Below are 27,342 nucleotides of genomic sequence, written 5' to 3'. Positions count from 1 at the left end.
AGCTGAATCGTTTTTCTGGACAACGGGGACCCGGAAGTTTACTCTGGGTAATTGGACGCGACAGGCGTCATCGAAACCGAACGAGTAGCGACGTCGCGAAATCTGACGAGGGAAATCGTTGCCTCAATTTAGATTACGCTGATGTAATTCTAGTTCGAGGCAATCCTCGGGCAGCGTTCAATGATTTTTCAATTTCCCAGCTCCGCTCGCTCGCCGCGATGGTAATTAGAGATGGAGTTTAATTCGCCGCACCGACATCAGCGGCCGACTTTTGTATCGGACCAACACCCGACCGCCTCCGTTCGCTGGTATTTATTTTGAAATCCGACACCACCGAGATTGCGAATATCTGAAGCAAGCACGCGATTCGAGCAGCTCTCCGCAGATTATGTGTTGCGGTTGAGTGTAAAATTATAACCGCCCAGGGCCATCGACGTCGCCCCTCAATTCTTATCAACATTTTGACACGAATTTAATTAAACTTTTCACCTCCAGCCATCGCTCAATGAGTATTTCAAATCATGCTCAATGGGTGAACGCTAAACTCGTAAGTACCTATTGAAAGGAGAATGGTTCGGGTTTGTTGAAAAAAAATTTCAGAACGCGACGCTATAAAAAAGTTTAAATCCGTATTCTTTTTACACTATTTTTACTGGTCTCATTCCTGTTCCGTTGAGTATCAAAGCCGAGGGAATTGTTTTCCTTCAGAAAAATAAAAAGCTCTTATCGATCATTTGATCGGTGCGAATCAAGATATTTTTTTTCGTTCACCTCATGCTGTAGTTGGTAAAATACATATTTGAATTGGCAAAGGTAACGACTTTTTGTATGCATTTCATAAGATCAGTTGTTAAAACGACGAAGCGGGTAGAACGCTGACAGAAACTGCTAGGTGTGTAGGAAAGGCGTATTCCAAGCCTGATCGTGAAGTAAAAAGTGTCAAGTATTCCGGGAGAGTGAAACACTTTATCCGGTGTCGAGACGAGAGACGCTCATCCGGACTTTTGAGGCTTCAGTGATTTCCTTTGAATAAACAGCGCTGATGTATTTCTAGTGTTTACGTTCCAAAGTGGTTCTATTGAAGGTGTTTGCCCCCCATTTCTCGTAGGGCCTTTTTACGCTATTGTCACCCTATATTTCAGTCGCTCCACGGTCTAGGCACCGGTCAAATTTATAATATTTTTTCACAGCGGTTTACAGTCTCTTCTCTTCCAGTGTTACAATGCTCGCGATAAATACAACCGATTACCATCTACGGCATTTACACGCCACTGTAGTTGTTTTACCATTTTTCTAATTCAAAACTGCCGACAATATCTACGAAGTCTTGACCCCGGGCTAACGGTGATTACAGAGCGTTGGTAAGGCAGGAAATAGCAAACCAGAGTCAACTGGTGGTGCCACGGTCGCGGGGCAGCTGAACCAAAGCTCGGCAGCTTTCAATTTCGGAAGTTGTACCGTAGACGCATGCTGGTAGGTGATACGTTGCGTTGCGACGTTGCGCTTCCGTCTGCGGTACAAACGCGAGATTCGGTAAATAAATGGTAAAGCTCCTTGGCCGAGTTCAAAGCGTGTTCCATGATGTAACACGCAGGGATCAACAACTATAATCTATAACTTATGTCAATAAGATTCCCAGGCGCATCATCGGTTTTCCGTTTGGGTATAAGCTTGGGTCAAATAAAATTCAACTAAACATAGATCGATCAGCGGGAAGCACACGCGGCTTGAAAAACATATGTATCGATCAATTTACGTCATTTTAGAGGCTACGCTATCGATAACCTCCAGATCCCGATCTAATAATACTATCATATTGAAACTTGAGAAGCCTTATACTTATTTGAATGTCTATAAGAAATATGATTGATGCGGTAATTACGAACGATCACGCCTGACTCTGTTACTTATAAGTATCTTTTTTTTCTTTATTCGTCAGCTGTCCCCAATCAATTGGCAATAAATTTTATAAACCTGAAGATAGTAAAAAGTCACGACTTCGATGGAAAAAAAACTAACTAATTTTCTCAGATTTCCCAAATTTTTGGTATTTCTTTTTTTGCCTCGTAAGAATTCACAGACGTGTTTGAAACAATCATCGACCCGGCAAGTTATGCGGGACAATTAAGTAAGGGCTCTTCTCGTTCCCACCCAAAATTCATCGGCTTCGGTGAACTCGAAAGAGCCAAGAGAAGGTGTCGGAAGTCTCAAATCACAAGTCAGCGTGAAAGGAACCAACGATTACGCCGTGATCGATCAACTTTGTCGGATAATTGAAAGGTGCGGTTTGTTTGGAAAGAGTGAAAACCCGATACGAATATACGTATGCGAGGGGCAGGTATATGCCTGTATAAACTCTGTAATTTCCAGTGTCTTTGAGATTGGGGCTGGCGGGAAGCGCCTTATAGCTGACGTATGCATGCACCTCTGCATCGTTGCAGCGACCGGTCTCAGCTGGAATGAATGGGACTTTAGCCAAAGAAGGTACGCCGTAAGGCCAGGGTCTGTTAACTCTCTGATTTAGTGGGCGGAAAACACTTTGACGGAAACGGGACGTAAATAAAGCCCCAGGCGTCAACATCGGAGATCCTATCGACGGAATAAATTCTAATTACATTTTGTTAATTCGTTAATAATTTAGCGATATAAATCTTTCAAAGCATTGTAACGACGTCATAGAATTCAAACTGTCGGGTGTAACTTGTTCCTACCAGTGGTTCTCAGCTTATCGCTTATTATACCCTTTCTCTCGGTTATACAGCGGTGGTGAAAAAATAGCTCCGAAGCCCGATACACTCTATAACCACATTCTCAACGCGGTAAACGTAAAGTGTAATTTATTTACTGAGGTATCACGTAACGGCCCGGGGTTTACCACGGTTTAAATTCGTTTACTCTTTCATGCGTTGAACGGTGTAACCGTCGACGGGCTTTTATGACAGAGAGCGTTTCATACTTGTTTAATCTAAAAATTATATGCTAATGCGGCCCTAAATTTTGTTTTAAAATTCACAACGTAATACTATACGGTAAAATAAACGTGTGGCCTAGTTTCTACCAAAGCGCGGTACGATATAGCCAAACCCTTGATACGTCTACGTGTCAAAATTACTCCCGCGTATCGGAATGTATCATATTAACATTCTTTGGCGGATTAGATTGCAATTCTTTGTCATGTTGTTGACCTAAAAAACATCGAACATCAGACAATACCTTTATCGATAAAAATTGTTCTGATTATCTGAAAGTTCAACGTATCGATACGTGTTATCTTTGCTGTTCTATTGTAAACAATGTAGCAACGGTATCGGATGCAACTACACTAAACTGTAAATGACAATAATCCATCGCTTTTTCAAAGCAGTATAAATTGAATTTTCACCATCAAGTAACTATAAGTTTACAATTTCCGTCAGTGGTCAAGGTTAAAGGTAACGAGTAAACTTCGCGGGGAGCCTCAGAGAGACTTCAAGCTGCACATTCAGTTTCTGCGAAGAGTGAAGTAGATTTGCACAAGGAATCAGTCAAGCACGATTACAGAGATGGCGAAGCCGCGGAGATAAGTGACTGTACGCATACGTGTGTAAAAATAAGTCTGTGTACCGCCAATGCAAAGGTGAGGCAGGTTCGTGAGCGGACAAGGATACTGACCAGACTTTACAGAACAGTGAATGTGTGATCGAGACTCGTAGTAGACCCAGTCGAAGCCAGCCTCGACCGCAAGGCGTGCAAGCATCCCGTACTTGGAACGATCTCTGTCACTGGTTGTCACATCCACAGCTCTTCCCTCGTAGTGAAGGGAGTCCGTCGCGTGTTTTCCCTCCTCGTCCCAGCCCTCCGTAACTCTCAACTTTACCCCGGGCCACTGGTTCATTACGGATATCGCCAGGGTGTTGAGTTTCTCCTTGCACCTCTGAAACAAGAAACGGTCAAACGTTAAATGCGTACAATGATGGAATGAAGGTGGAAAGAGATTTTTCTACCGTCTATTTTATAGGAGTAGGTGGTAGCGAGCACGGTTGCTGGTGAGTAATGACGAATGATGCGAAGATTGATAGTTGTTTTGAAACTTTTAAAGAATGTTATGCTTTCATATACATATATATAAATTCGTGTTTGGACTGGAGTGACGGACGGACTTGGGTTGCCGTAGCGAATCAGGGGGACAAACGGAGGCGAAGAAGCGGAGATGAGACAGAACGGAACAAGACCGTCACGCCAATCGGCCGAATATTATCCTCTTTAGACACTCGGACTTTTCATCTCTCCCAGACCGAGTTACCTGCCCTGCGAGTTAACCTGGTCATAGAGATCCCGGTACACCTACACCATGGTTCCTTGTTATACGAGCCTTCGCCTCGGTAGTCTTGTACCCACATTATACAAGCGTACAGTTTGACGAGTATATGTGTGTAGGTACGCGGAGGAAAAGGCAACCAGAGCTAATCAGCTCGGCTACGGGCTCCTTTAAGCCGGGGATGACGAGTAATCCGTAACGCATATCCGCCACTCCTGGGATAGCCAAGGCAAAAAGGGAGATTTGGTTGTTCGGAGAGCCGAGGCGGCCAACGGGCGAAGGGCGCGGGTTATTCTTGACTTTGGCATTGTCCGTCGTCGCTCATATTCCAATTCTTCAACAATATTTATATTTCCAAACAGGCGTATATAATCGTTCTCCGGACGTGCAGCTTTTCACTACCTTTTCTTGTGTCCTTTGCAACTGCCACGGGATTTGCAACTTTTCAAAGAACAGCTCTTTTCCCCTGCAGTCCCGTGGAGCCTGCAGGACCCATGGTGCATATACGAAGCCATCCCGTCCAAACCGAATTTCGGTTAGATGATTTCACACACAAATAAACATAAAAAAAATATGTAAACCCTTCGCACCCGTAAGGGTATTTCATTTATGGAAGTAAAAGACGAGATGAGTACATATGCGCTGTACTATATGGAACTACGAAAACCATTCACCTAACAACATGTTATACCTACTCGTTGAAAGGCTTACAAGAAAGTCTACAACTCTCCCAAGTGATGTTGGAAGACGACTACAACCGGCGTCACGCCTGGTCGACTCCTTTTTTTCTTAACACACAATGTCGGTTTGTCCCTGACTGGCATCAATTAGCCTCCATTGACTCGGCGGCGTCCCAAGGGAGCTGCTCAATCCTTTGGCTATAAGGGTGACCTGGGGGAACTCGGCGGAGAGATAGCTGCTAGCGAAATCCCTACGTTTGCGCCAACTGTCCGCTAATAGCGTTCTCATTGTGCCTCATTCACCGCCCTCTACACATCGCGACTCTTTCCTGATTGGCCGACCCGTTGGCACATAAATAAGGGTCATTACCGTTGCAGACACGCTGGCCCGTCGCGTTTCAATGGGTATTGAATGGGTCGCGTCAGCCGACACGCAGTACGGTTCTACGTCCGTGACTACCCAAGCTGCATCAACACCGTTCAAAGAACAGTCTCCACCAATACTACCATGAATCACTCCTCCTCGATAATCTAACCGATCCACAACGTAAACTGGCTAGTCCCACGAGTGTAATTCATTTTACCCAATTTATAGTACGCTTTGTTGAGATCAAAGGCCAGCTATGCATCTCTGGGGAGATTCTGTGCATAAATCTCTCGAAATGTTGTAGATCAAGGATTTTCCTGGACAACCACGTGCAGCCGAAAATTTCTTTTTTATCCACACCCGCAGTATTTGATATACTAAAAAAGTGCAGGCGTGTCTTATGGACATACGTAAAGTGCAACGAGCCATGGTATCTGCATTTTTTCGAATCCTATGGAAAAAATGTCACCGATTACTTTGAGTATCCGTGTATTCGACGATTTCGTCTGTTGAGCAGCACAATACTTGACGTTCACGTTGAACCAGACGTTTTCAGTCATATAGATAGGTACCAACTGAGAGTCAAGTATCTATACACGGAGTCGGTGGTGTTCGGAAGCTAGTACGTCGTTCACGGATTGTGGGTATTGGTTACATAACGGAAAAAATCGAAGATTCACTTGAGAATGGTGGAAGAGTCAGCCGCCTCCAGGCTCAAGCTTTGAGTAGCACCGCGTGCATCCGCGTTGGTGGTGGATGAATGTCGGATGGTCGTCGGCGTTTGTTGGTTCCTGTTGTGGGAACAGCAATGGACGTGAGGGAATAAAAGATAAAGGCACGAGTATAAAGTGCATGTATATAGAGGGGAAAGAATGGGCAGAGCGTCCGAATGGTCGGGCCACTGCGGGGTGTCGTGTCCTCGCCGCAGGGATTCCCAGGCCCCTCCCAAAGTTTACATCTATTTACAAACATTTGGCAGAGGCGAAAAAAGTTGGCCAACTCGAGGAATGCGTGTCGGAGCCAAATGAAAATCCATTTCGAATGAGAAATGGCCCGCTGGTAATCCATTAGGGAAAATAGACAGGCAGCCGGCAACGGCCACTTGGTGGTGAGCCTTGCAACGAGGCAACGAAAACTTTACGGACTTGCATCACGCGGCCGTTTAAACTTGAAAGAGCTCGCCGCAAACCATGCGCCATTATACCAACGAGGCCCTTATACCCGCGAGCGAGCCAAGACTTTTAATCCTCCAAACGTGTGAAGGCGATAAGAAACGACTCTTCGTCTTTGGATCCTCGCTGCAGCCGAAGCCCGCCTGCCTCTGCTTTTAACTGTGAAAATAACGTAACAAAAAGCAATCTCTGAGCGACTCTTCTTCACGTACCGAACCATATTGAACAATATTAACAATAGCAATAATAGTCAAATAATTAAAGAATTAAAAAACGACCGATTCAGTTACCAGTTACAATATCTCGTTGCAGTCATGCACATCTGAGTGCTTCGACAAAGAATTTCATTCCTCATTCTCAGAGCTGCTAGTCTAAACCAGTCGTTTCGGAGTAATACTGACAGGTAAGAATTGCACCAGGTAACTTCGGTAAATGAATGACAGGAGTTGAAAAGATCATCGTCTACTCGGATATGGAAGGGATTTCGTTTAATCCTTGGCTCTAGAGTCTGATAGAAATAGCTGTGCAGACAAGTACTATTTATTCAACCGAAAACGATATTGCGTTATTATTGCCGTTTATTTGCGATAACGCATGTTTTAAATGCAAAGCAGTGATCTGGCAAAATATGTCCGTTTACCTGAACGCCTACTGACGTCAAACTTTTTCATTTTCGAATCTCAAGTTAATCTTCATAATAAAGTGATTCCACTCCGACATCTTAACAACAGTACTTCTTATTTGACTTGATATTCTGACGACAGGTCCACAGTGTACGCAGAATCGAATGTGAATGCGGTAAAAATTACGATGTCCTGAATGTGATACGGATAACAAGACTCGATGGAGTTGCGATTGTTTCGTTTTCCCTGTCTCACTTTACAGTCCCCTTTCGTCGCCTTTAAAACGTACTTTTTCCGAGCCTAGAAAGACCTTCCTATGTTAATTGTAACTCGAAAATACAGCGGCGCAATGAAAGTTCACGTACCATGTAACGGGGACGGGTATTTTTTGCTTCCCTATTAAATGGGAGAACTATTTCACGGTACTACAGATTCGATGGTGGAATGAAGAGTGTGAAACATGGGCTACGGCGCGAAGGGGTTGGCTCTTTGGGTCGACAAGATTGACCGGATTGAGGAGATGAAGAAGGACGGAAAGAGAGATATGCCCGTCGGGCCGGCAGGTCCGTTGCGGCATTCGGAGATGGGGCTCCGCCCCCGCCGCCTTTCCTCCATTCCTACTCTTCCTTTTCCTCCATATTATTCTCTCTTGTTTCTTTCTCTCCTTCCTTTATCCATCTGCTTCTCTCCTCCTCCTTCCTCTTCATCTTTTTCCTCTTGGTACTCCTCTCCTTTCGTTCTTATTCGTCCTCACACAAGACCCGTGGCGACTGGCCCAGTGTATCGAGCATCGGACCGATCCCGGGACTGCCATGCGTGCGTTCCATTCACTCCGACTCGTTTTGAGCTGCCGATCGCATGATCGGCTAATCCCTGGCCATTGGCGCCGCCATTATGAATTCCAGCTATGTTTGCGCGTGTCGAATTATGTCCGCGATACAATAGTCACATAGAGCGCCTCTTCGCGTCCTTTGACAAGGAGTAGGTATGGCACGGCGTCGTCTAAGGGATATAATTTTTGGTGCTCGGTAACGAGTCGTATTCAAAATATTACCGTTCGTGGTAAGAGGAAAAAGGAATTTACTGCACTCACCATATATACAAGCTTCGGTACGAAAGCTCACCTGTGGTCGTGCACCATGCGGCAAATATTGGTTATGTACTCGCGCCAACGGAAGTTCTGAATTTGGCAATTAGTTGATTTATTGTGTTCACAAGCGGATAATCAACGAAATATACCAAAAGTATAAGTCTGCCTGCCGGTCAAATATTTGACTACCATTACGACAAGATATATATTATGCGCATTTTTATCTGCCTATACAGTATATCGAGAGGTGCCGCTGGCGCACGCGCGCATATTCCCTTTCCGTAATGCACCTCTTGGCGATCGGCTGACTTATGGTCGAAAAACAAAAAGGGTCAACTGAATCTACAACTAATTAAGTCGGATATGCTAGGCTGGAAATAGACGGTAAGCCGTACATATGGAAAGGAATTGCCACTTTGCGAAGGTACGCCACGCGAGGTTCGAGGCGCGGTACACTCGACACGAGCATGATGTAGCAACAAAGAAAGGATATGAGATGAGATGAGATGAGAACGAGGCGGAGAACAGAAGACCGCAAGAAAGAAGTCGAGTGTTTGTGGAGCTCTCTAGCAAAGTCAGCGACAGGCGTGTAAGGATTCCCTCTTCCCTCTGTCCTCCCGTTTATAGCCATATAGCCAGGTGAGCTATCTCACGCCTGGATTTCCCACTATTCCCACTTGAGAATTGAGAATAACCACGTGGAAACAACAACAATAATAATCAGAATTCATAACAAGTACCATGGGTCGCCCCCTACGCTGCCAGTATATAACTCGACTGAATTATACCACCGAGAACCTTCCCGGTTCCAACCGCGATCGATGGCTAATCACGAACAAAGGACCTTTGTGTGTCCTGACACGAGCTCTGGAGGCGCGGGAACCTTGAGCCTCCAGACGATTTACTTTGCGAGAAATCACGCCCACCCCTGAATCCGATCGAGGTCCAAAAATTGCTTCGCTTCTCAAGATCACTCGAAGGTCATCGATTGCGACAATCCGAACATGAACGACACAGTTACGTCGAGAGGTGCTTCGTTATGCAATGAACCAATAGTGTCGGCCGGCATGAAGGTCGTCTCAACCTCGGTCCATGCTTGCTCCGGAGATGGACGTAAGGATTCGAAGGTAACAGGAGACCGCCTGGTAATGTGCTCTGCTCGTCCACGGACGTAGTACACGAAGGTGACGATGAAGCGAAGGAGCGGAGAGAGGAGTATTGCGATGCGATAGAAATGAAGGAGTAAAAAGGCGAAATCCGCGGTTCCCCCGCGAAATACTTGACTCGACCGATGCCTTGCACCTCGCCTCGTCTTCCTGGGCTCCAAGAGGTTCCTGGAAGTTGCCAGGTTGATCACAACTCTCGTCAAACCCATGTCCTCGTGTCCCAGCATCTCAAGTTACATCCTTATTATCGTCGAAACAACTGGACCCTGACGAAGATCCGAGGTGACGGGCTCTGAATTTCTTTTTGTCTGGGGGTATGGATTATGGTCAATGTTGCCAAGGGCCCGTCACTCCCATCAACGAGATTGTCCGTCAGCCCGGGTGACGACGCCAAGTCGTCTTTGGTCAGCGCACGGATCGTCGCGTCCTGACTGACCCCGTCTGGCTGTGCGGCCCGAGACATCAGTCGGTGGACTTTCTTTCGAAAGTGAACTGTGCCCACAAAATCCAGTTGGCTGACTCCTCGGTGTATCGTCGCTTACGTAATTGAGGTATCCCACACCTTTCGGTTCTATACATATATCTTCCCCCTCGCTGCGTCGAAGATTATGATACCACGAAGAAGACGTATTGCATCGAAGAAAATTACTCTTGAGGTACCGACGAACCTCGCGGTTCCCTCGCTCTGGTATTACTTGTATTGATTTTTCACTGATCCGAAGATTCTGAAATGGTCACATTCAAATTGCGAATGTCACATGTTCGTTGGCGCGGTTCAAACGTACTTGAAACACTGACGAAAAAGACATCTGTAATTGACTGACAGACATTTTGAACAGACTGATTTGAACTTCTGAATCACCCGACTAATTGAATCAATTTTATCATTTATCTTGAAATGATACGTACTTTAAGAACGAACGGTTCAACTCACTTCACTATTATTGTATATACCTATTTTGCATATCTGACAACTGTCGGCGCATGGATTATGCCATCACACTGCTAATAACTTTGCGTAACTGCTTGGATGATTTTTAGAACCACTGTTCGAGACACTGCATTACTGATCAATGAGTTGATAGAGAAATTTGTATCGTACCGGCGATGTAGAAAGTCAATCCAATAATGGGAAACAGCTTCTGGCAGGAACAGGCATTGAACAGGATTGAATTTGAATCTTCAGACAGATAGGCTGATATAGATGGAACGTTCGAATGTCGGAGGTCAGCTTGACTTTCGACTATAATATATCCAATAATGTAAACAGCGATGAGACGAATGAGAAATTGGTTGGTTGTAAGATGTACAGCCACTGCATCCGAGCATCACCGAACGATGACAATTATTGATACCTTCGTTTGAATAAATGTAATGCGTCGATTAAATTATCGTTTGTACGGCTCCGCAGCGGCTCGACACATTCCAAAACAGCCCGAGATTTAAGTTCAGTAGACAGATAGGATCGGCTCCGTATATCTAATCTGGCCACTTTGGGATTTGGGCTTTGGGTAGCCGTGTTTTGCTCGGGGATCGTGTTAAGGGGATTTACATTCATTTCGATCCTCATAACCCGATCCTTGATCCTGGGTGATTTGGAACACGATATATCGAGCCTTCGTACCTTTTCCGAAACGATCTTCACCCGATCTTACGGCAAATCTGATGCGAACCCTTTTACGGAGGATTTAAAAATGTCTCGTATTCTGCTCTACGATTACTAGAGCATCCGATTTTCAATCCTCACCGTTCACGTTTTTTTTTTTTACGGAAATTCAAATGCTTCGTCCAATCATTGACTTGGAATTTGATCATTGCTCCGTCGAGTAATGTCGTCAGATAGAAACTTACGAAAAGTTGTTACAACGACTTTGAATGGCAAGAATCTGTGAAACTCCCATCCAACTGAAATAGAAATAAAACAAAAACTCCGAAAGGACAAAAACTATTCCTACTTTTCTCGCTGCTCGGCCATTGCGTTACAAACCAATTATATGCATTAGCTTGAGTCCGTGTCAGTTATTTGGTAATGAGAAGGTGGGTGCAGCCAGAACCGATGTACTTTTATATCGTTTACCTAACCAATTAGTTGGTATAGTAAACATTCCCCCCGTGACGATCAGCACTTGGCGTGATGATGACACACGTGTTGCCTTGATTCTCGCGGTTAATTCTTGCAGGTATAAATTACACCGCTTAACAAGTCATCGGATCAGCACTAATGCCTAATTTTTATTTTTTGCAACCGTACAAAGTCAAACGTGGGTATCAATTTATCTAAAGAATCAGTGTAAAACTCTATCAACCTTAGCATTTCTCTTAATCCAAATGGTCTTAATCACAATAGAAATTGTAAATATCAATACTACTCGGGGCATGATTGTAAAAATCCACGAATTTCACAAAGTCTACGTGTAAGTGATAAGCGAAAGCAATACCGGTGACACGTGGGTAGAGAGATCGTTAATTCAACTGATGGTGCAGTATATACTTTATGTTATAGGCACGCGGCACAGTCACTGCCGTAGGTGTTTGTTTATTGTTTTATCTTTACGACGTGTGAGAGAACTAGTTGCGCTGTAAACTGTTGTTAATTGTTAGTAATTGCCGGGTTGATTTACGGTATTCTTATTTAAACGTTTTAGTGGCATCGCAGAAGCTCCGCGCATCAACCGTAATTGAAACGATCCATCTGTTCCCCCCGTATTTGTGGAATTCCGCAAATTGTTGAGTGTAATTATTCCGCAGTCTTCTCTCCCTCGCTGCAGCGCTCTACCGTTTTTGTCGTTTCTGTTTCTCTCTACGGCCTTTGCAGTTTCTCCAATTCGAGTCTGGACACTTGAGAATCAAGTAGCTGCCGCACTGCGCACTACTACCTCGTCATTATTTTATTAGCCGTTAATTTTAAATAACCGCTGAGCAATCGCTCGAGTGCAAGAAGCACGTGCACGTAAGGGAATACCTCTTGTGCTGCCGGGTTGAAACACCTGCCCGCCGGCAGAGATATCGTACAAACTCCGTACGCGAGTACTCCGAGTGTAAACATACGACTACGAGATAACAGTTAATGCTCTTAATAATAATTTCCTAGCGCTAGGCAGTGCGCAGATAAGCCGAGGGTCAGTTTCCTAGTAAGCTATGGGTAGTTATACACAAAATTCTGTTTTTACATGTAATCTGTGATCGGTCACTGGTTCAAAAAACTGACGTGAAGTCGGGCGACACGAAAACACACTGAGAGCAACTTGCAGTGGCTCCTTCGGTTACTTCTGGTGTTTCTCGAAACGGGAAGCTTTCACAGTCAGAAATTGAGCGTTGAATGAAAATTATTGCCAAGCTCTTGGTGTGCCAGGAATTCTCGTTACGGAGCGGCGTTTAAATAATCAACGCTCACTCATTTTGCGTTTAAATAAGCTCAGCGCTGTACATATCGAAACGCATGAATAGTAACGTTTACCGGCCACCGCAGACCGAAGAACAGCCATAAGTTATTGATAATTATTTTCCGTTTATATTTTAGTGCCATTAATTTCAAAGATAAATAATTTTCTGTGGTCGAGAGTTACGTAGGGTTACCTTTTAACATAGTTCGGTGTGTTGCACAATGATTCAACACCCGGGGAATAAGAAGAAAGAAAAATTGATGATGATGTTTTTTCTCAAATCGTAGATTGCATCGGCGTTACATAGGAATGCGTTCTGTTCATATGGATTATGTTAAATCGATTTCCTAGCGCGAAGGTTAAATAATTATCTTGCAAATATTTTTCACCGAATAGTTTGCCTGGTACGCTGTATAATGTCAACAAATAGGTTTCAATCCACGCCGAGATTTTTTTACTCTTAGCTTAAGTGAAGAGTACTTTTAGTGGACTGACAATTTTTCATTCGAACGTGCAATGGGTTTACACATAATTTCTTAATGCGCGTTTATAGATATCTACAGATGTCTGTCTCGTATCGAGTGTGGATATAGCTGTGCTTTGACAGACTTACGTCAATGTCAATGGGCGAGTTAGTATTCCAATTGGCAAACTTTCAATCGTATGTATAATATATGCATACCTATTCGGCGATTTCATGATGATGAGTACCAGTCGACGAGGTTATTTTACTTGAACAAAGTATACACGACAGAGTAATTTCTGTCACCAAGAACGGCGGACTTAATCGCTTCTTTCATAAAAATCATGCAATCGAACGGAATACGAAAGAGTAGGTCTATAGAACGTAAATAACTTGAACGACGTTACGCAAACATTTCAAACGACCCAAATGTACATAAACGATTATAAAAACACTTCGGCATCGATCTACGCGACGACGTATTATAAATGTGTAAATGATTGCAAGCTAACACGATCAGCCGTAAAAGTTCGATAAGCGCACCAGTGACGTAAAAATAAAAGTTCCTGTAGGTTGAGGATGTGTAATCTTTCGTGATGACTGATACGGGTCGGGATATCAACGCTCAGAGAAATATTCTGCTCTTTTAACAAAATCAAGTTGTAGACGCATCTTGTAGAAATTTTTGACACGGGGACAAAATTTCACGTTGCAAACACCACAATTAAAATAATTGTGCTGAAATTACAAAGAACATTTGTTCATTAAAATATAGCTAGGTACCTGTAAGTACGAGATCTTGATATTGACTTGGCAAACTTTGAAATGATTCTTGTTTCATGATCACATCAAATAAATGAATCAGCCTCTGGTACATTCGTATACTCAAATCTATCAATATCACTTACTCATGTAAAAAGTCTCTAAATCTTCGGTTTAAGAAAGCCTTTTTCGTTAAAAAATTACTTCTAGAGTTTGTGACAGACGTAAGTCATATTCCTGAAAAAGGTAATTCTTTTATTTCGTTTAAACAAATATGCTCCTACCTGAATACATGATTTTCGGTTTTTCAAAGTTCACCAATATTACATTAGTTGCCTGAACTTAGAAAGTTAGGTAAGTCTGATTTGCTTAATTTCGTCATGGAGTCACTATACATAGGGTGCACAATAGGTTGGGTAATCGTAGCTTCGGTTACAATTAGCAGCAATAATTATTGTGGTTTTTGCTGTCAGACGAAGATTGATTTAGTTGACAGACGAATAGAACCGGCGTGGTATACGACTCGGGGCAAAACGTCAAAAGAAAACTAACTTCGCGTTGCATCCACACACTGCGGTGTTCGAGTAATTGCAGTAAGGAAAGATAAATATATGCGACCCACGCTTGACACGACTGGCATTACATAAACGTTTTCTACCTCCAGCCTACGAGGCTTGTGATTTACTGCTGGATTAATGGCCGATTAATCTAAGCAATTAATTAAAATCTGGCATCAATTACTGCGAGCGCACCGTTGCACTCGCATCGTGTTTGCCGCGGATAAAACTGACAGTAATTGCTTGACCAACGTCTTAATTGCCGTATGACTTCTGTCTCGATTTTAACCTCATTACGATTCCTTACTTTTTCCTTTTTCATCGCGTCGTTTCCCGGCGGTAAATGCAGGCGAAGTACATAGGTATATGATTCTCCTTCCATTCGGTATTTTGTTGTATTATTTGTACAGAATAAAGCTGGTAACAACGCCAGATGTGAGCGCTACGCGTAACGCGGTTCTCTGCAAAGTGACCGAAACGTAAATAAGAAGGTAATAAGGAACCGGGGGGGCGATAATTGTACGGCTTATCTAGAAAAAAGAAGCTGCGCAGGAGGGAATTTCGACCAATATACCCAGCCGTACGTGATGGAATGCAAAACTCACCGAGCCGCCGAGCACCGGCAACCAAAAACAACCGTATAATGAACAACGCACATGCATATTCAGATCCGTACGCACGCAGAGAATGGTTCATTGATAAAACGACCAACCGCGATCTGAAGATCTCTACTTGCTCAACGCACGTGTATAATATCACGTGCTTAGCTGTTCGCAACAGTGTATACCGTGGCCAGACGCTTTATGAATAGACGTCTAAGTTTAGATCGAAAGTCGAAGTCACCCTGTTTCGCACATCGTTTAGCATATATTACTCAACGATTGTTCTTATAGTAATTTAAAGTGATGCCTACCTGATTCAAAACGTTTTTCAGTCCTGACTTAGGAGTAAAATATCCGTACCTGATTGCTTGTAGCTTCAATTATTATTGCACTATATTATACACTTTTTCACAGACACCAAATTGGCGCTTTAGTGATATTCAGGATCACGATAACTATAGACAACAAGGACAAACAACGAAAAGCAGAGTATGATCCGAACCTTGAACGATACCGCGACTTCGTTACGCAAACACCACGCATCTGTGAATAAGAAATCTGTATAAATCTGCGTTTCATTTTTTCTCTCCACCTTTCTTAACTCGTACGTGTGAACTTGGACGTGTAAGAAGTCTGGCAGTACGCGACGTGCGTGAATCGATTCTTTTTTTAAAGTTCCGAAAAAGAGGATCCCTCTCGCGGTCCCGCCCTCGAGATCCCCGCTCGGACGGATCGGATTGGGCGTTACGGCGGCTGAAGGGAGCCGACGCGGTTGCCCAACTTTCTAGTCCTGAATTAGTTAATCTATGATCGTGTCGGTCTTCGCGTCACCTTCCATTACGTAAACACAAACAGACACTGAACGTACCCGGGACTCGGAGTTCGGGGTGGATTATAAGAATTGCTGGGTGTCCATCGTCCGGCCCTCGGTCTTAAGCCGAGAAGAAAGGCCGCCCGGCGACTCTCTCGGAGTCTGGTGTAACGCATCGCAGGTAGATATATAGATATCTACTTACGTACACCTCGTGTACATGAGTGCATACACGCATATTCGCCTTATGCATCACACGTAGTATTCTCTTAATGCACATTCACACATGTGCATTGGTGTATATATATATATATATATATATATATGTGTGTGTGTGTGTGTGCGTGTGTGTGTATGTGTTTGAACGCGTAACGTGAACCCAGTCCGCCATAATTAAGGTCTTCAATCACCGTTATCTGGGTCATCAGGGACGTCAGTTTTCGTCACCCGGCAGCTTCCCACGGACCGCGGCCACTGTGCCGACCAGATTTTAGATCTCTGAAATCTCCCAAGTTCTCATTTCATGTAATAACGTTGAATGAGAATGATTCATTTTTCTCCGCCCGTACGCCTTTCGCCGCTTATATTGTCCGATACTCGATGAAGCGATTCATATTGTGCATCCTTCTTCGGACGAACGAGTTATAAAATGTCGCAATGAAAACATTCTGCAGGTGAAGTCGATCGAATTTTCAATTAATTTCTCCTCTTCCGTGCCAAATGGAAATCAAGCGGAATCTAAAGTTCGTTGATCACGTATAAGGCCAACCTTGGCGAATGAGACTACAAGTAAATAAATGTGTATAATAAATAAACATCGTCGATCTCAGACGATCAATCAACTCGGGTAATTAGTCTTTGCTCAGTGTCACTCAACGGTTTTTTCGTCAGTCTAGAGGCGTGCAGTGGAACATAGGTAACCGATCTATCCGTACACCGTCGGCGATACACCGGCGATACATACGCAAAGTGAGCGAGATACAGAGTTGGATAGAGAAGGACAGAGGCGGGAAAGCAAGGCCGATCAGTCGAGGGAGACGAACGAACCGGATTCTTGCTCCGGGGGTAGAGAAGAGATGCTGGACAGCGATACCCGGCTACTTAACCCTTACGCGGTGGTAACCCGCACCTCTCGGGCACGCAGTTTAGGACGGAACGTGAGGTCCTCGTGCAGGCTCGCCAGGACTGCAGCGGGTCCCAGCTTCCCGGGGCCACACACCAACGGAAGACTAATAGTCGGACAGATAACACTCTTAAACACTTTGCCGGGCCGATCTTTCTCTACAACCCGTCCCGTGTCCTGAGCCCGGCTTGCTACCTCACCCGCCGATAAGACAATCCCTCGCCTAATCCTTGTTGGGGGCGTTTCTTGTTACTTCTGTACCGCCGCCCGAACGCGTAAATCGCGCGAACCGTCGTTTTTCACCCCAGAATGGATTATCCCGCTCCCGCAGGACTTGCGCGTTTCGCGGGCGAACAATACGCGCATCGTGCATTCTCGAAGGCCGAAGTGTACGAGGAGAGAAAATTTCACCACGGAAGCAAATAAAAATAAGAATGTGTAAGGTATTGCTTTGCGTCGAAGCTCGTGTGATGTAGATGACATTGATAGTTTCAGCCGGGGTGCGCTGCAAGCTCTCTATGAGCACTGCAATGTTCGAAAGGTGCGCTGTAAAACGGTAATAGCTCGTAACTTTGCGCGTGCGAGGGTCATTTCGCGACGGTCATTGTTGCTGAAATTATCACAGTTTTCACTCGGTTCACCTCGGAGGCTCACCGCGGTTCGGACCGGCCCTCTATCGGACCTCGTACACCTTCCGCCGCGTAACGTCGTCCTCGCCCTTTCACGCGTGGACCATCGCATCGCGGCCAAAGCTCTTGAAGGTTCTGAAGGTCGATGGCAGACAGCCTTGGTGGAATTTGTGGGGGCGACACCACGGTCCCATCATGAATAAAAATGAATACCTAAATGGTACAAGAGTGCACACCACCTGTCGCCTTTGTATATCTAATGCTACGGAGTTGCACAAGATGCATATCTTATATACGTGTGTAAGTTTAACTTGGTATGAGAGAGAGAGAGATATGAAAAAGGGTAGGTATCGGTTTGAGGTGAAGAATAGGCGGAGGTAGAAAGCGAGCGAGATCATCGACAGTATAATATGCGTCTTCCCACTTCCACCGAGACGTCCTACTTATTCATCAATTTTTCGGATTTTATGCACCACAATTGACTGATGATGTACTATTCTGCATGCCGTGCTAAGTCGCTGTCACGGTTATTTTCGAGAAGGCAGGGTCAGGCAACTCGTGACAACGACTCGTGACAATTGTATTTTTACTCGTCTTGTATGGTTTTGCCTCCCCTACTTTTCCACACGCTACCTACGATTCAGCTGTGGAATCAATTCTTTTCAAACTAAATTATTTTCAAACGTTTTAAAACACTCAACGTTTCATAAATTTCAAAATATCTTCTTCCGCAAATTGTGCTACAAATACTTTGAATAGATACAGATTAATTTGATTGTTGATTTCTCTACATAAAATCGATGAATTCCTTGAAACGATCGTTTCAATAAAAAATGTTGTACAGGTATTTTAGTTCCCGAGTTTGAAGAGATACACCTGTTTCACCGTTTTGAAGAATTTTGGTCCTTTTGCAAAAATTAATCGGTTCGAATATCCGAACACAGTACTTCGCAATGAAACGGGAGAAGGAATTTAAATATATTTCTTTTCTACTAGATCGTAAAACAGGTTAATGTTTTATTTATTCCTCGTTAAACTGCTCAACGAGATGCTGAGATAACAGAGAGGATAAAAGTAATATAAGAGAAGAAACTTGTCCGTAGCTTCTTCAACGGTCCAATGTATCACGCTGGTAAATATACGTTACATACCAACGTATATGATTTTATTTCCTCTTTCTCCCGGTAAAAGAAAGCCAGCATCATAGTAGGCGTATGACGTGAATAACCGAAAAAGCCGAGACATCGAGTAAGGACGGTGGCCGGTTCAATTAACACGGAAATCCTCATATTATACCGTCTCCGAATCTTCTTGACGCGCGGATCTGCGGTGTATAGAGCATATATGCGCGGGCTACTAAATCTCAGAGCGGGTCTCCATTACTCAAGACAAAAACCACTCGGTGAGTACAAAATATTGACAATAATTTGAGATAAAAAATCTCACCGTACATAATGAATCTTCGGCAACGTCATGAAAAGGGATAGAAATTTTCTAATTCTATGCATTTCAAATTTAGATTAATCGAATTAGGCAATTGCCGTTTATACGTATAAAGCCGCCTGATCATTTGGATCTAACGTTTCGCAGAATGACAATTATAATTCCACAGGTATTTATTTCTTTCAACGAAGACTAATCGACGTACTCCACTGATTTCACGTATGAAGTTTCATAATTATTGCCAGATTTTCCCTACTCCGCTTATTCCGCAGATTGTTTTTCTTGTCGAATCAGCCACGCACCGAATTTCTGTACGCACAGCCCTGTACCGAGATCCCGGCCTTTCGACTTGCACCGGAAACGACGCAGACCCGACCCACGGGGCTAAACTGACCAAAACAATTGACACCCGACTCGCTAATTACTCGGCCATACTGTACGGTAGTTGAGCGATCACCGCGCTCACTTCACAATCGCCTGCCTGCACCGGGCATAGTGGTCGACGACGCTACAGGTGGGTTCGGTGGGCTGAACGCAGGACGTGTAAATCCATGCCAAGCATGAGAGAGAGAGAGAGAGAGGCTCCCCGGGTTCCAATCCCGACTCCCGAATGTCCCCCGATTAATATTAAATAATATTAAGTCGCTGCCACTTGGTCGAGCACGCCCCGTAACAGGTTGGTATTATTATTATTGTTGCTGGTGTCGTTGTTGTTGTTGTTGTTGTTGTTGTTATTATTATTAGGACCGAGTCACAAGGCCTATCCCTCTAAGCGTGATAAATTCCAGTAATGCGGCGGCTATCAATCTGCCGGAATTATACTCAGGCAGCAGGTATATCCACGCGCGGTGGCACCGTGCGGCCGCTAACCACGATGGTCATCCTCGTGCCCACCGAGATGGAGAAGAGAGCCCGCTTTGAGCTTTCGATGAAAATGACACGTCGACGAAGACGGGGGAGAAAGAAAGGGCGAGTGAAAATTCAACAACAAATCTACGCCGTTTTAGGGCGAACGGTGAACGGATGGCGTGTCCACGATTTATCGAGGAATGAGGACTGCGTCAGCGCCGGGACGTCAGCGTCGTCATTTGTCGTTCACGCTTGTAAGGCTCCTAACTCGTATTCGTGCCTAGCTGCTGCACCCGACGTAGTCACGATCGGCTAAATATTTGACCGAACCTTACACGCCCGATGGATATATATGTTTTGGAGTTTAGTCGAAAGGACGGATGTTAACATACGCGATGCGGCTAAAGTGTGCGTCTACATGGGTATATGTACACAGGCGTACGCGGAGTTCGGTGCTAACGGTATAAAGCCTGAGCTTCGAGCGCAAGCACGACGTACGGCTTGTGGCATGTGACGCGTTTCGATATTAGATGCGGCGTTGCTTAGGGTTGCGCAATTCGACTTTGTTTCGAACCCCGGCGTGGACGGGGTTCTTCCTTCTTTGCTCGGAGCTTTCCTAACCAGGCTGGATTTACACCGTGGCGCTAGTAGATCTCCGAGAAATCCTTAGGCTGTGAACGATGATGATGAGACGAGGGTTTTTGCAGGACAGGCGTCGCGAGCTGCCCGGCCGCATCGCTATAAACCTGCGAGGACGGTTATGGCCGCAGTAAAACCTTACTGCAGCGATTATAACGTAATCATTACGGATATAACACCATTTTATTATCTACAGTGCACTCTCTCAATAGGGCCCCAACAGCAAAAGAGGGGAAGCGATTTTCCAGGAATCGGAGACACCCACCAGTTATCTTCGGGCGAGCGTCGCGTCACGGGAAAGTCGCAAGCTCTCTCAGCCAGGCCATTCATTTTACTTTAGTCTGGAAAAATACTCGTGTGTCTCTGTTTTATTAACACATCCTTTTATTTTATACATAATTATTTGCGTAAGCGTTTTACATGAAAAATTGTGCGTTTAAACGGGAATAAGTTTGTTTACGTGGCAATGGAAATGACAGAACTATTGCTTTCGCTGCGCAGCCCTGTTGAAAAAGTGCACCGTATTATCTTACCATCTTTGAGGGAAACAACGATGGCGACGACCCGTGCAGACTAAGCTGGAAGCATTAACATCTCTCGGTCTACGGTAACCGTCGTGCTGCCAAATGTACTGTATGCGTACAGTAAAAGAATAAATAAACAACCCAGGACTAGAGACGCGGAGCTTTTGTTACCCGCCGATATCACGTCCGGCGAAAAGTACCTGAACTGTGCCGAAGACGTCGTCGTTGTCGTGGGTATCGGGGAAACAAAGAAAACGGAAGACCTGTCGATACGTCTCGAAGCTGCCGAGGCTTTCGGGCAACCTTACACAGGAAATCTTCTTGTCCACTGTATGCCAACCGCGCGTATACACGCCATTCGGATGCAGCCGGCTATTCTTGTCGTAAATTACAGCCCAATGGTGTCTGTTTGCAGACAGCTTCAGAGGCCATTGTCCGCCTCACGGGGGTGTCCAGCACCTCGACTTCGGTATCCTTTCAGCTTCCGTTCAACCGCGCTTCACTTTACATCCCCTGTTATTTTTTCATTTCTACCCTTGTTTACCCCTTTCTTTGTTCACCGTTGAACAGTTTTTGTGAAAAAAAATTGAAGAAAAAAAACAACTCCAGTAAATCATTCGGTGGCGATTGGCCACGGTAAAAACAATGACGACACTTCCGAGCACGTAACCGCGCTGAAAGCTCTCCCAGCTGCGCGCTGCGCTGCAGGGATTTTGGCCGAAGTCCAACTTGGCCCGAAACCGAGTCGAACTGACCTGGCCCAACTCCACCTGACCTCCAAACTCGCGGCATTCAACCTGGCTTCGGACCTAGCAATCCCCGCGTGACGATTCGGATCCTTCACGCCTCTTTCGCGTTCGACATGGCGCCCCTGGAGCTCGCATCCCCTACGAAACACCGAGAAGACTTTTAAGAATGTCTCCGCACGCCGGGGGCTCGACTGAATAGCTTCGTGCCACGGGGTCCATCCACGACTAATCGGCCCTCGCTAATATTTGGGCTGCATCTGTGCTCCGTACGTCATGGGATGCAGGAATCTTTGTCCAACTTGTTTGTAGGCTGGTGGTCAAGTTTGTCAGTGGTCGAATTGCAGGACGCTTACAGCTCGGGAGTGGGGATCACTGTTCTAAAGGGTTTCAACGAAGCGTATGGGAGGGTAAAGAGGAGCAGAAGAGTAGAAGAGGAATTCCTATTCTAAGGAAGAATATAATATCGTACCTGTATGACAAAATGAGGAATAATGTACAAGAGAAGCGAGCCGGCACACGAGCGAACACTTCTTCGCATTGTGTCATTGTACTCCAATTTCCGCCATATAATGGAGTGAGTGGCTCTTTGAGGCCTCTTTGCATTATTCCTGTAAAAGAGGAACGCGAGGAGATCGTGTGAGTTCGCGTGAAGCGTTAACGAGACGGGCAAACACCAGGACCACGAAACGATGGTGCTTTTCAAGGCGCGAGGTGTGAATTCTCTCTCACCACCGGTTTATTCGACGTCTCGTTTCAGCCCGCTCCTGGCTCGGCTAGTCTCTGGCTACACCCTTTTTTCCCCTCGTTCACACCGATTGCCGCACGTCTCTCACGCTTCTCTCTTATGCAGGTCCGCTCTCAGCCTTCGGGCACAGAATTTCGAAAAACGATCACCAGAATCCCAAGTCTCGATCCGTCGCGCGATCTCCAATTTCTCAATTTACGGGGGCAAGCATGAACAACCGCAATGCAGGCAAGGGTATAAAAGTTTCGATCCAATTGCACGAGGAAACAATGGTAGCGAAGTAAGAGGAAGAAACAAACCTGAGAGGCTACCGCGTCGATTGCAGTCAAAATAATTCGTACTTTAAAATCTGATCCGCCTTTGTGCTTACCCAAGTAGTAATAATGGAAGAACAAGAGATGCAGGCCTGTACGTAAAAAGAACTTCCGGAGTTCTGCAACCCTCGACGGAGAAATATTGCAGTTTTAATTCAACTTCCTCAAATTATACATCATTATTATTGTTTCGTCTTACCGTCAGCCTGTATATACTATTGCTAGGCTCGTACAATACGCACATGTATAATAATGATAATTGTCACGATTGCAGCTATTGTTAAGCAAATTGAAACATAATCCGTCGACGGCCCAACGCAACGTGTTTAATACACGGTGTAAGGTTGTAGGTATATCGATTCACTCCGCGTGTTTAACGGGAAACCATTAGCTAAGTTGTTTAAACAATGAGTCGCATCGGGACGGTATAAAAAAGATCGTTCTACGCGTATGCGAACCTGTGTGCATACCCGAGTATAGGTATACACCTATATCCACCTATATCCATGCGTGCATCCCGTTGAATGTACTGACGGTACTCCAGTCACCACGGAAATCGAGGAAGCGAAGAAAGAAGAAAAGAGAAAAATAAAATGTCCACGCTGTCTATTCTGTTGGAAATAAGCCGGAGGGAAGGTGATGTTTATGGAAGATCGTTGCACCGAAGTCGACTCGGCGCGATCAGACCGACCATGCAGCTTACCTGTATAATGGGCGCGGATAGCACTTGTCGATTTGTCGAGGCCGATAAAATCGTTCTTATCAAATTAGTGCGCACCGCGGAGGCGACAGCGGACGTCAAAGATACAAGAAAACCATTAGCAGCCGCCATCGCCGAGGCAAGAAGTTAAATTAATTACCGCATAGCCGGTCCTCGGAGATGCGCGGGAATTAAATGGGAGTGCAGAGTGCGTGCCGGGCAAATGCCGGGGCATGCAGCCGGTGACGTTTCAAATTAGGCTGACAAATAAAACAATATTGAAGAATCGCGATGTTCGAGATGATGGTTTTTCTCCATTACTTCTTTCGCCGGACCTCGACAGAGGAATTCCAATTCTTTCCTCGTACATCTTGACGTTCGACGGTTACACGTGTGTATATATAATGTATACGAACATGTATGTATATCTACGCATCTCCTCCGAGCTCGTACCACGAAAAATACGTCCGGTTTTTAGAAACCTTCCCAAAATCCGGTTCACGTCCACTCGTGTTCTGCGGGCTTTTACGCCAATTAGAGAACCGGTCATTGCACGTTCCCATAGTTCACACACGTTTTATTCCCGCCCCCGTTCGTCCTGCTCAACCGAAAAGCCCGCCGCTGGTTTATAGGTCCGGGATTCTGATCTTTGGATCAGAGTTTCGTTACTTCTCGAATTGCAAAATTGAGTTGAGAATCTCTGACCGCTGCAGGCTCACTTGCGTGCATCCTGAGATTCAGCCATCGTATGTGGGTATCCCGTACCTACTCGGGCGGGTTGCGGCAGAAGTTGCGCTGCTCGACTCATCCCTGCACCGAAGGAGAGAAGGGAGAGAAACAGACGCGAGGTAGAGGAGAGTGAATGAGAAAACGCGGGTCACGGCTTTGGAGCCAAGGAATTGTACAAACTCACACTCGCACCGCAGTCGACTGTGTTAATTATACTTAACGTTCAACGGATAAATGAGCCTCGGACAAAGCAATGAGATTAGGATGAACTCGTTACACGAGGGTAACGTGTTTCCTCCCGATCTTGAGGAGCTTTTAGCACCGCAGTTTGCCAAAGGCTAGGAATTCCTTATTAGGAGCGCGCTCGTAACTTCAGCGAATGATTTCGCTGGAAAAAGATGACAAAACGTATAATCAAATCCAATGAAAGGTTCGGAGCGCGCAAATCTACGAAAGTAAAATCTTCGGCTTTCCAATCCGTAGCCTCGTGTCAGACGGTTTGCCTATAGAAGTTGAAAAACTTTTTAACGCGATTCCTTAGGACTTGCAACTACGAAGGAAAAAATTTTAATTTTTACCACTTTTGCGAGTGATGAAGTTTTGCGAGAAAAGTAAGAAGGGAAGGAGCCATATGCTCGGAACGCGTACGTTATAATTTATTGTAAACAAATGTTCAAATATTCCTACGATCCTTACGTCAATAACCGACATGACCACGGAGATGATGCCTAAGGCTGCTCAAGAAAAGATTATTTTCGTCTATTTTAAGCAAAACTTATTTACAAAATCAGAATAACCGATGAGCACCGCAGCAGCTACTAGCCGGAAAGAGAAATAAGTATTTCAAACACTTTTAGTGTTCACGCGTGACTGGCAATATATTGAAAAATATACAATCGTCGTACATACTCGCTTTTAACATCAGTCCGTACGGGACTTACATGACTTCCGGTTATTTCATCGCCACCGTATAACTTCGGCTCACGTCAATTGGATTCTTTTGCCAAACCCTGACGTCAGTAAGATAGACCAAAAATTTGTGTGTAATCAGATATAACGCGTTCGACATACTATAATCGTCCAGCAAAATTGTTACGCCATGTTGGAAGTAAGCTGAATTTATACAAAAATAAATCTGTTCAATTTCTCGGCCACAAGATGTATACTATACAATATGTATACATATACTTATAGGTATAGTATACTATAATTCCGCAGGTTGAAGAAAAAAATCTTTAGGGCGGGTTATAAAGTTTACGTGATATGAAACGAACCTCGTTTACGTTTCTTCTCACCACGCGTTATTACACAGGTATATCTAATATATCTGGACACGAGTGGAAAAATATGTGACAAACTGGAATCGCCCTGAGCCGCGGGGCGGTGCAGCGCACGAGGTGCACATCCGAAGTTGACACCGCCATTAGGGCGTAATTGATGTAATAAGTAATTAAGCTCGAGTCTTAACTCGTCAGAAGTTGTAATTGCTCGTCAATTCGGGGAATCGTTGAACCGCAGACGTGTTCACGGTGCTCGAGGAACCGGCTTATAGCGGGCGATCGGTGCCGGTGGACCCGTGAATGGTTTGGCGGGTGGAGGAGGGAACTCTGTTCGTACAGTTGTACCTATCGGTGGTTCTGGCGGGAACGGCGGTGGGGTTTGAATAGAGCGAGAGGAGCCTGATCTGGAACCTCGGGAAGGACGAGGAACGATGAAAACGGGACGAGGCGAAGGGGGGGGTGGAGGGAGGCAGGCACCTAATTAACAGGGCGGCAACCAACCGCTTCCCTTGCGAACGTATCCATTCCCCCACCCCCGCCCGCGGCTCATTTCGTCCCTGTCTCTCTCTCCCTCTTTCTCTCCTTCTCTCCGCCTTCCGCGCTTCCTCTCTCTCTCTCTCTCTCTCGCTCTATTCACCACCATCTTTAATCCTCACATGTGTTTCGCCTCGCTCATATTCCTCGAGCCTCGTCCCGTGTCTTCTCCAGCTACACCTCGACTTCTCTCCTTTATCATCCACTTTGTTAAAACTCCTTCGAGCCTGATTCCAGTCCCCTCGTTAACCTCCGCCGAGGTTCGCGATTCGTTCTGCGCCCCGGATTTCAACCTCCGACGTTTTCAAATTGACACTCGAAATTCTCCGCAATGTCCGCTTCCGCTCAAAATCAATGATAGCCTGCATCCTCGCGTCCTCGACCATCGTCTCGGATCTAGAGAGGTCAAGGGTCGGTTTGAGAACGTCAATTTCTTGACAATATCTCCTAATCGAGATCTGGAGAGGTAACTTTGGCGCAACTTAATCCATTTCGAACAAAGTTATCCCTTTACCTCATAGTCGATAAAACTTTGAGCATCGTCGAAAGTAGGTATTTCCTCGTGGGGTGGTAAAAGCAGTTGTATAGCGCTGTGTATTTCGATTTTTTTTTATTCTTCTTTCTTTTCTATTCTACCAAAAACTCACTCGAGCCGCATCTCGGCGGAGCTTAACGCTTCCACTCCAACGAACCATACAACGGCTACCTCCACCTGCTCGTAGGAAAGTGAGCCTGCAAGGTCTCGACTTCGATGCAGAGGCCGAACACCTCGAGTCTCTAGCACGTCTCTATACCTCTCGACGGACAATTAACGAGCCGTAAACTCGGCCTTGATCGTCGCACTGCCGTAAGGATAACAAGTCCTTGACTGTGTGCCTGCATGGCGGACTGCGCACACCAGAGGCGTGATATCGCACTTGTAAGAGCAGCGGCTTGAACAGGAGAGGAAGCTCACCTGCGGTGAGGCAGATAAACGTCGGGGCGAGGATCGGCTCCGTTTAAGCCCGGGTCGAATCCCGGTGAACCTTAAGTCCGACCTTAAAGTATATTAGAGGCATTAAAAACTTGAGCCACATTTTATTAGGTACAGAGGTGAAGGAGGCAATGGCAT

The 27,342-nt window shown here is 45.2% G+C and overlaps 1 protein-coding gene across 2 annotated transcripts in view; it reads right to left on the bottom strand.

Moving 5' to 3' along the window:
- LOC124301409 (sonic hedgehog protein A) overlaps positions 1–27,342 on the bottom strand; it is a 55,330-nt gene that overhangs the window by 2,545 nt on the left and 25,443 nt on the right. For both annotated transcript variants that reach the window (XM_046756401.1, XM_046756400.1), the window contains one exon: positions 3,652–3,913. In XM_046756401.1, the coding sequence (XP_046612357.1) occupies positions 3,652–3,913 (262 nt within the window). The remainder of the gene's footprint in view (positions 1–3,651; positions 3,914–27,342) is intronic.

The sequence above is a fragment of the Neodiprion virginianus genome, chromosome 3, assembly GCF_021901495.1.
Source record: "Neodiprion virginianus isolate iyNeoVirg1 chromosome 3, iyNeoVirg1.1, whole genome shotgun sequence".
NCBI classification, from domain to species: domain Eukaryota; kingdom Metazoa; phylum Arthropoda; class Insecta; order Hymenoptera; family Diprionidae; genus Neodiprion; species Neodiprion virginianus.
This window is presented reverse-complemented; position numbering and strand designations above follow the sequence as displayed.